Here is a 10225-nt window from a genome sequence, read left to right on the forward strand (position 1 = left end):
AGGAGCAGGGAAGTAATCATCTCCCTGTACTCAGCTCTGGTGAGTAGTCGAGTACTGTGTTCAGTTCTGGGCCCCTCACTACAAGAAAGACATCGAGGCCCTGGAGTGTGTCCAGAGAAGGGCAACGAGGCTGGTGAGGGGTCTGGAGCACAGGCCTTATGAGGAGCGGCTGAGGGAGCTGGGATTGTTCAGTCTGGAGAAGAGGAGGCTCAGGGGAGACCTCACTGCACTCTACAACTACCTGAAGGGAGGTTGGGTCAGCCTCTTCTCCCAGACAACAAATAGGACCCAAGGAAATGGCCACAGGTTTCACCAGGGGAGATTTAGGTTAGATATAAGGAAAAAGTAGCTCAGTGGGTAGTAATGGTGATGGGAGGACGGCTGTACTAGATGATCTTGTAGGTCCTTTCCAATCTTGTGATTCTACGATACATCCAAGTCCTAATCATAAAACGAAGACTAATAATGTGAAAGAAAGCATACATTTGCAAACTGCGTAACAAGGTGATTCATTATCCTTTTTCAGTATATTTTCTGAGGTGCTGTTCAACACTGATTCGTTGTGGAATTTGGTTCTACCACTGTCATAACCAAGACACTTAACATAAACTAATGGTAAAAACATTGAAAGAAAAGCTAGCTTAAGCCACTGAGGATGACTTTCTTTGACAAATTTCAACAACCAGTAGCTGTTTTTCATTTGTTCAAATTCCTAACAGACATAAATAAAAATGAAAAATATATAGTCTCGGGGTCCATGATGCAAGATAATGCTATAAAAATACAGGATGTGGACTATTTCAGAAATAAAGGAAAAAATCTGCCTAGAAAGGTATTTTCACTTTGTTCACAGAAAAACGGTTAGATGGAGAGACTCCTTAAGTAAGAAACTGAACCTATATGATACAGTTTAAAATCCTAAAGTAGGATTTCATAATATCCCCATAATAAATTGCACTAACAATTTAAATATTTGTAAAAAGGACTTCATCTAAAAAAGTCAACAGATATTATTAAGAAATTACTTTTCTCCTCAACACTAATCTATTTACATATACAATACACATACATGTACATACACTTGTACTAATTTGGCTAGTACATTACTATAATGAAACTATATGTTGCACAACTTCGTATAAGCTTCTGCATTTCTTGGATATAATATCTTCTTATTTGACTGAACCTGTATACAAATTAAGCACGTGTAAGACATGTGATCTCATTGTATTGCTAGTAATTTGCTGTAGACACTGTTATTTACATTAGTAGAGCACGTGCCCCTTCTGCTAGTGGTAGACATTGATTGGCCACTGCTGTTACTGCTGTTAGGATCTAAAGTCTCTTTACAACTCAAGAGACTAAACAGTTGTCTCTGATACTGAGAAGAAGCATAGTAGTAAATAAAGGGATCAATGCAACAGCTAACACTGCTGATACATACACACAGTAGATAGGCAAAGTAGAGATACTCTAAACTGTTGTCATATGAAAAATAGATATAATGAATTAATAGCAGGACATTTGTTGGCCCAAAACAAATGACAAAAACTGAAAAAACAGCCACACACAAGAGCAAGGCACGTGTCTTCTTATTTTGTCTTGCAACAATACTAGAAGAACTCAGACATCGAATGATACACACATAACAGATGGTAGATATTATAAATGGCACTACAAAGAAAACAGATGAGAAGATGGAGAAAAAGTGTAAGTAATAGCTGTGAAGTTCAGATTCCCATAGCACATCATGGCAGGTTGTTATATTTAACTTGGGTATTTCCATAGTTTGCTCTCTGATGAGAAAAGGTACAACACCGGTTATTGCTACAAGCCATATGATGAAACAAATCACTGAGGCACGTGTTAATGTACGCCAGCCAAGAGCCTGCATGGGGTACACCACTGCTAAGAAGCGATCGAAGCTTATGCTTGTCATCAGCATTATTGAACAGTACATGTTACAGTAGAAAGCAGCAGTGACGAAGCGGCACATCTGAGGTCCAAATACCCAGTTATTTCCAGAGAAACGGTAAGCAATCTTGAAAGGGAGCACACTTACAAACAGTACATCCGCAAGAGCCAAATTCAGCATGTATACTACGGCTGGCTTTTCGATTTTCATTTTTTTCAGAAACACGAATATGGCCGTAACGTTCAGAGGGAGGCTAAGCACAACCACTAACGTGTAAACCAAAGGAACAAAACGGGTCAGCCACGAACTAGTGAGGTATCTCGCTGTTTCCACTGACACTGTTCGTTGTTCATGTGGAGATGATCTAGTCTGATTGGCGGATCCTAATCCAACCTCAGAGTCATTTTCAGCACTGCTTTCAATGTCTTCCATAGGTATAGGTTCACCACGGTCAGGTATCAGAAAAGTTCTGCCCCTTGCGCTGCTGCTATTGTATCTGTCGTCTGAAACGTAAGAAAGCATAGAAATCAGAAAGCAAATACTTACATGCTATAGGGAAGTGAAAATCTCTTTCAATAAGGAAATTTAAAAGCATATTAGCAACACAAAACAACACAGTTAATTTCTTATTCAAAGCATGGTCTACTCACAGATGTTGGTCCATCCCACTTTGTTTTAGGCCCTGCTACAAGTTTAGGTAAAATGTCCTCTGCAAACTCCTAACTCTCAGCTTCTAAGCTCTTTATAACAGCAACTGAATTGTATCTGTGCTTAAGAAATCTATCTCATCTATGTAGGCTACTTTAACATAAGTACAACTATAAAGTTGCCACCCACTGATTTTCTTTGTCCCATCTTTCATATAGTTTCTAAGAAATGAGGTACTGAGATAAGTATGAAATTCATACACAGAATTCCTGTTAGAAGTATGTGTCACCAAAGTAACAAAAAGCTAAAATGTAATTAAAACATCAAGTTACTGAGATATTTCTGTAGTCTCTGGAGACATCCCAATGGCCAAATGAAGTTAAAGATGGATGGCAGAAGTCTTCACACAGCTGTCAATGCTGGCATGAATCAGCCTTCTGCCTATGCTGAACAGGTAGCCACAGCTTGCATTTAAAGGCTTCACCAGCTCTACGTATTGTAATCTGTAGTGTACTGAGGACAGCATGCGTCCAGCAAGCCCTTACAGCACTTCCAAAACCTGCCACAAGGGTTGTCTCCACAGCCAGGTCTTCTGGAGCATGGTTCAGTGACTGCTACTGAAGATGTGTCAGAACTGGGTGTCTGCCTTTGAAATGTAGACATAGGAAGTTACGAAAAGAATTACAAAGAGTTGAACGTGCGGCAAAGGCATATATGTGTAAAAACAAAAAAATCAAACAAAATAAACATCAGGAGAGCTACTTTAGATACTATTTCAGATAATCCTTCTGGAGAGTTATTCTGGAAGACCATCATTTCCAGCTTACTGTAGTTGTGTGTAGCTTACTTGAAATCCTGTGAGCAGACAGAAGTGACAGGGCTTCAACTGCTTAAGTAACCATTCAACTGCTTAGCTAGGCAAATGAATTCTAGACTACTAAAATAAAAATTAAGCTGTGTAAGCTTAAGTCAGTGAGCTGAAAGAACTTAGGCATGACTCACCCATCTAAAGATGCTGTTCTTTAGATGCAATTACTTGTTCTACAATAATTCAAATCATTTATTCTTAAATGCAGATGAGAACAAAAGCATCTTAAGAAGACAGATGGCAGAGAGCAGCTGTAAGCAGCCAACTACCAACCTTTGTGAGCTGGCTATGCGAGACGAACCCTGTCCAGCTCCGATGTTAGTCAAATGTGGGATGAAATCATAGCAGTGACAGAGGGATTTTTGGGTTTTTAGTTTTTAAAGCTGCTGTGTGGCATGTATCATGCTGCATCACAACAGCACTCCTGGGGGGAGAGCACAAAAGAGGGAATGTGTTTGAGATAACTATTTTGTGTATGAGGTTACTTGACTGCATCCTCTAAAGGGCAGAAAAAAAAGTTGCTGGGAAAAATTCAAATCTGGGAAATTGCTGTATAAACTGAAGTAGGAACTATTTAATAAATATACCAAAACACAAAAGGCAGAGAAGCATGAGAGATTCAGTATACAGTGTTTACACAGAAGGATCTAGTCTTCATTCCAAGAGAAAACATTAACAAAAGGCAGAACTACAGATCCCCAGTCTTTAACATGATTTTAGGAGTTTAGTCCAAGTGATAGGATGGCTTGAATAGTCAGCAATTAGTTTAGCAGTTCAGATACAGCATAAGTTATTTCTAACACCTCCAACTTTGGCCTGTTGCTAACTGAATAGTTACGTAATTTCCACTGCTTAATGATTATGGCAAGAGAAACCTGTCACAACTGACACCACTGTCGTTCATCTCTTTTGGAAAAATCCAAACTGTATATAAATGAAAAAAAAAAACCACCCTGATTTCTCCTGCCCAGAGACAAGTCTCCATAGTAAAGCTTAGAAGCATCAGTAGGAATGATGAAAAAGCTTGAACAGTACCCCTGATCTCTCCAGTACACACTTGTTTTATGACTTCAAATGCTACAAATATCTGTTTCTTCCACTGTTCTTTCTAAAACCAAAAACTTCAGGGAAGGACGATGATGACATCTCAGTTCCCCCATGCTTCAATTCCTTCTTGGTTCCTCCACCACCAATGTTTTCACATCAGGTAAGGGTGTTTCAGAGGAGAGCACGGGTAAAAAATGGCCTTGGTGAGATGGAGAACAGAGCTGTGTTAGAGATGAGAACTGTACTACCGAGGTCTAAGGGACACGGGACCTGAGGTGCTGCTGACAAGTACCTCTCATTTCCCTGCATTCCTGAACCCCAAAGCGCTTCACCTCTACTGGCTCCTCATAGCTAGCAGTGCTGCAATGAATGCTGCTGCGTCTCGTTTTTTGAGGACTAGCAAGTGAACTAGGTGGACACACAGACCCGTCGTGACTGGCAGTTAAGTCACTTACGGCCAAAATTCTTGCCAGTAACCCAGCTTACTTCTTGACAGTGACTCATTAGAACAGCATGAAAAAGCTGTGAGAAAAATGACTACTGGGAGAGTTTCTGTTCACCAGCCACTGACCTTTGTCTAGTTATTCCATATACTTACTTAAACCTTGCTAATAATTGTAGTTACATGCTGAATTCCTGGAGCTAACTTATTTACAAGATAAATTACAGGTTGAAGTATTTTGAGTTTGCATTACTCCGTTATCAAACTCTTCTAAAAGTAGAAACCTATTAGAATAATTCAGGACAAGAACATTCCATACATAAATTTAATTCTGTTAAGTTTATCTGGAATAATACTTGGTGAAAACTAAGTATTCTTCATATAAGCGGTGACTTAGTTCCGAGTTGAACTCAACCCTGATGCTGTTACCAACACCTCCATGCTGTGTACTGTGCCCTGACCATGCCTTTAACTTCAACGCTTAGATGACACTTGAAACTCAGCGACATGGGAAAACAGGATGACACCATAATCTTGCTGTTACTCTGCCTCTCTCTAGAGAGCAGGAATTTAAACTTTCTTAATGAAATTCAATTTAATTTTAAGATACCAACAGCCACATACCAGTTCTTTTTCTTTGCAAAGATATTTGTTTGTGCAACCCACTATCCGTACATCATTAGAAAAACCAACAGTGCACTTCATGCTTGATAGAACAGAAAGGAAGAAAGTTACTGCCCCGGGGTTCTGGATTCCTTCTGTGTCAGTGTTTATTTGAAAAAGCCAGTGATCAGATTGGGTAGACGATGAAATGATGACATATTATTTCAAAAGATTTTAATGAACCTTGACAGTAAACGTATGAATATCTGTAACAGGAAACAGGCTTTACCTATAAGCCACGACAGTGTAACAAAACAAATGCAGTAGCTCTACGGAAAAGATTTTAAAACTGCCATTAGATAGCTACAGCTATGCCAGAATCTTCTAGGTGTTCAGTCTGAGCTGTATAAGATATCATATTATATATCTCTAAAATACATTTGGCTACAGCTTAAGTCATTTTTAACCATAGAAATAATTTGTTAGGAGAACAGAGGTAAAGGTTTGATAGCATAATGACCATAAGCATTCAAACAGTCATCCTGCTTTTGCTAGGCTGACACCCAATCCTCTGGAAAGAGGAAAAAACTCCGGGATTATTATTTTGATAATTAATGGCATTCTAACTGACTCAATAGCTGCCTGTACTTGTCATATACAAAAGAGCCCTGGTTTACTAACAACGATAGGATAAACACTGAAGTTTTGTCCTCCTGGTGTGCCATCAGGACATTGCACTACATACAGGGTTTGCTTCTGATAAGAACTTTGAAAGGTAAAAATGCTCAATAGCTTGAAGTTTTCTTTTACTGCCTCTGGTCCTTACACTGCTTCTCCAAAAGGCCATCGGGAAATGATGTAGAAAGCTCAGTAAGCTGGGGACTGTTTGTCTGTAACAAACTATAGTGTTCTCTCTTCCACTGAATACTACTGTTGGATTCCTGTTTATCATACACATATTCTGCTTGCCCTGAAAGATGATGCCTTGTTTTACACAGAGCTATTTTGTAATTTCATTTCATGTCTGTTTTCATGTGCAAGGAGCTACTGAGCTTACTGCACTATGAAAGGAAAAGTATAGAGCAAAAAATACAACAGCTTCAACCAATCTTAAACACCATTCCACATCCCCTGAGCACCAGAAGAAAATTTGAAGTATTTCTATGTACTCATTTATTAACAAGCAGTAGTCACATTCATCTCCCAGTGGTTGTTTTTATGAGGTGGAAACTAAACATTGGTTAAGCCAGTTAAGATGTGCCACTGGACAATCATTAATACTGACTTCTGGACATTACTGATCATTGTGCTGCACAAAAAAAAACCAAAAAAAAACCAAAAAAAAACCAAAAAAAAACCAAAAAAAAACAGGCTTACAACAAAAAGCCTGTTCATCATACCTCCCCTTTGTATAACCTGCACTGATAAGCATCTAGAATCTAAATTTTTTAGCAGCACATAAATTAGGTAAAGAAAGAATGAGACGTGCAAGCAAGGCGTGTTTATAAAGAAGGTAATCTTGTAGGAGAGATGATAATGACTAGCTTTTATAACAATAAACCATATATATATTTTTGAATACTCTTTGTCACATCTCTGCATGTATACAGTATTCACTATTGTGTTACATAAATGATGCAGTAACAGTTTTAACACATCTCACTGAAGTTCCATTTTCTTGCAGACAGATGTCTGTTCCTTTTTGCTTGCCTTTCTCAATAACTTTCACCACAGGTGCTGGCTTCAAGCCATGGTAACATCTCTCTCTTCACCCAGCTATCCCCACAGAGGAAAGCATGGGCCAGTTCAGACCTCAGCCACCATGCTGCCTGGCCTTTCAGAGGCAGCAGCTGCAGTGCTCATGAGCAAGCGCCCACCACCTGCTGCAAAGCTGCCTTCTTTCTCCTGTCTGCAGGTTCAGCTGAGGCCAATGAGGTGGGAACTGTGGATACTGAGGCAACAAGGAGACAGCAGGGGAGAGGCTGCAGGTGCAAGGGCAGAGCGAGCCTAGGAAGAGAGATGAAATGGGAACTAAGATGAAATGGGAACTAAGTATGTTGTGGTGAAAACAGGGCTGCTGTATGGGACAGTGGGGAAATGACATTGCTGAGGGTGTGGGTGAAAGGAGAGAAAAGGCATGCTCAGGTGCTGGGCTTCATGCCTTCTACTGTGCAGTAAATAATTTGAGTTTTTCTTTCCTTAGCCTGAGTGATATCATATAGTAACTATGTTCTTCATTGTTTCCTAAGGAAGCAGTAAATCAATGATGCACTTTAGGATGTTCTTTAATGAAGACTACACTGAAGAAGGCAGGAAAGCAAGCTTGGATGTTTCCATAAACTGGAATAAGAGCATTCAGCAGTACAGTCTTCTTCCAGCATTAACTTCTGTAGTTTGTGACTGCCTCCCACGCACACATTCTCCCCTTTTCTTTCAACAAGGACACTTCCGTTCCCTTCCAGCATAAACACAGTTGTGGCCTCTTTATTCCCTCATGTCCTTGTGATAAGAAGTTGTATAGCAGCAACAGCTTTCTCCCTCTGGTCCTTCCCTCCTAGCACAACTGCCAGCTCTGTCCTCTTGCAGCCTTTGTTTCAGAAGGCCTGTTCCTAGCTGCAGACCCTCTGTTCCTCTGACCAGCTCCCTCAGCAGGAGCGCTATACTGAAAGAGGTGTTAAACAGAACCTTGCAGAAAAATAATCTTTACTATCTCTAAGCGCTCAACCTAGCTCTGTACCACTGCATCTCTGCTAGAACCTGCGAAGCTGCACACACGTCTTCTGCACTCCTTCCCTGCGCACTCCACTGTCAAGACAGGTTCTGAGCCAGACAGGTCTGAGGTCTCACCTGGCAGAGTGCACGCTGTCATTAGTGCTATTTCTAATTAAACAAAGAGGAAAGTCATCTAATTGGGGTGCATATCCCGAGCTGGCTGGAGCTGGCAGACCTCCCGGACTCGGTGCTACCTACAGACTCGGTGGGTGCACGGCCTCCCGGGGCTGCCAACGCGCTGCCGGGACAGCCACCGCCGCATCCCGCGCATCCCGCCGCCTCGCCCTTTCCCTCCGCCATCACCTGCTACCGCCCGGCCATCCCCTGTGCCGCGAGACGGCCGCAAACCATTCTTTGTCTTCAGCCACCTCACCTGTGGCACGGCCGGAGATCTCCGGCATCTGTACTCCAGAGCTGTGGCACTTAGTTAAAAAAAAAAAAACCCAGTCAACAGTGACCCGACCAAACCGCGGCTATCCGCCTGGCGCCCGGCCTCACACGTTTTGGCCGCAATGCCGCACGAGCACACCCACCGCAGCGCTTCGGGGCGCCGAAGCGAGCAGGCGCTCCCCCCGCCCGCCCAGCACCGCGCAGCGGCGGAGCCGAGCCCCCGCCCATCCCAGGGCAGCCCCGCCGGGGCGAGCCCGCGACTCACCGGCTCGGACGGCGGCGTGCGGCAAGAGCGAGCAGCTGAGGACGGCTAGGGCGCAGAGCACCGCGGGCAGCCCCATGGCCGCCGGCTCGCTGCGGTCCGTTCGTCCCGGCCGCGACGGGAAAGCGAGTGAGGGCCGGGCGGGACCGGGCCGCCCCTCCGGCGCTGCTGGGAGAGGCGGGGGCGCCTTCCTGCCGGGCGGGGGCGGAGGCGGGGCGGGCCCCGGTGGGAGGGCTGAGCGGCGCCGGGTCCGCCGCCGGGGCGACGGCTTGGGGGCGGGGAGGCGGATCGGGTTGCTGTACCGGCGGTATCCCGCGAGTAACGGGAAGGAGCGCGGAACAAAGGGTTACGGCGGGAGGCTCGTGCCGCTCTGGAAGCGCGGAGCAACCCAGCGATGCACCTCTCACGCCCGCTTTGTTCTGCGCGCGGCTGCGCGCTAGGCGGAGCTGCTCCGAGCTTGGCGGTACCTGTGCGGGCGGGACGCCGCTCCCAGTGGAGAGCTGGTGCCCGGTCAGAGCGGCGGGAGGAGATAACTTTGCCGCTATCGTTTAGGCTGCGTTTGCTGAGAATGCTATTGCGTTCCACCGGTAGTTCCAGTGTCTTTTATTCCTGAGGTTTGTGCTTCAGTCACAAGCATTGCGCGTCCCGTGATCTGCTGGGGTATGCAGCCCTGTCCTCAGCTGTGTTCCCTTGTGTTTACAGCAATACAGGAATAACGGGAGAAACTCTCTGTTTATAACTTGATCGGTTGCAGGATGTTGTGTCATTACTACAGAAACACTGACTCTTAACTGAGAATAACGACCCTGGAAGGTCAACTCCTGATAGCAAGTACTGGTGCCCAGTAAGATCCAGCGCTAATCCCATCTTGCTCTGCCATGCGCTTCCCACAGTTGTGGTCCCTGCTCCACGTTATCGCACTGTTAGGGCCAGCTGCCGTTTGCGTAAAGCGAGATGTAATGCGTAGTAGCTCTACTGCTGGCTGGCCCTTCTGCCACCAGATGTGAGGTCATCGCTAGTTAGCAAGAAACACATCCATGACCTAATCTCTGTCATCCTTGGACACACTGGAGAGCCCACAGAAAATACCTTTTACTTAATCACAAACTTATTTTTTATCAACTTAGAAAATACTTAAATCACAGATAAATTCTCTTTTTCTGTTTTGAAATATCGGGTGAAGCTCTCCTTGGGCGCTTCTGTAGTCTTGCTGCTATATAAGCATATGTGAAGGCAGAGTAGTAACAGCAGAGGCTTTCATAGCCAACATTATCTTTT

The 10225-nt window shown here is 43.8% G+C and overlaps 2 protein-coding genes across 3 annotated transcripts; one reads left to right on the forward strand and one right to left on the reverse strand.

Moving 5' to 3' along the window:
• F2R (coagulation factor II thrombin receptor) lies at window positions 1088–9293 on the reverse strand. Of its 2 annotated transcripts, XM_021381160.1 has the most exons (3): window positions 8951–9028; window positions 8669–8717; window positions 1088–2418 (listed from the first exon to the last, which is right to left on the reverse strand). In XM_021381160.1, the coding sequence occupies exons 2-3, from the start codon at window positions 8694–8696 to the stop codon at window positions 1223–1225; spliced, it is 1224 nt and encodes a 407-aa protein (XP_021236835.1). In that variant the 5' UTR covers window positions 8697–8717; window positions 8951–9028; the 3' UTR covers window positions 1088–1222. The 2 variants fall into 2 exon arrangements, with proteins under 2 accessions (XP_021236835.1, XP_021236836.1); XM_021381161.1 differs by lacking the exon at window positions 8669–8717 and having other exon boundaries at window positions 8951–9293.
• On the forward strand, window positions 9025–9387 carry LOC110389744 (glycine-rich protein 2). Its single transcript, XM_021380615.1, has one exon. It carries the CDS (start codon window positions 9025–9027, stop codon window positions 9385–9387), a length of 363 nt encoding a protein of 120 aa, XP_021236290.1.

This window comes from Numida meleagris, chromosome Z (assembly GCF_002078875.1).
Source record: "Numida meleagris isolate 19003 breed g44 Domestic line chromosome Z, NumMel1.0, whole genome shotgun sequence".
In the NCBI taxonomy this organism is placed as follows: domain Eukaryota; kingdom Metazoa; phylum Chordata; class Aves; order Galliformes; family Numididae; genus Numida; species Numida meleagris.

Bases quoted from the DNA above. Each gene is read 5' to 3' on its own strand.
- F2R (XM_021381161.1), bottom strand. From the start codon at position 9,026: ATGGGGCTGCCCGCGGTGCTCTGCGCCCTAGCCGTCCTCAGCTGCTCG. The intron at 2,419-8,950 runs GTGAGTCGCGGG...CTTACGTTTCAG, and splicing joins GCACGCCGCCGTCCGAGCCG to ACGACAGATACAATAGCAGC.
- LOC110389744 (XM_021380615.1), top strand. From the start codon at position 9,025: ATGGCCGCCGGCTCGCTGCGGTCCGTTCGTCCCGGCCGCGACGGGAAA.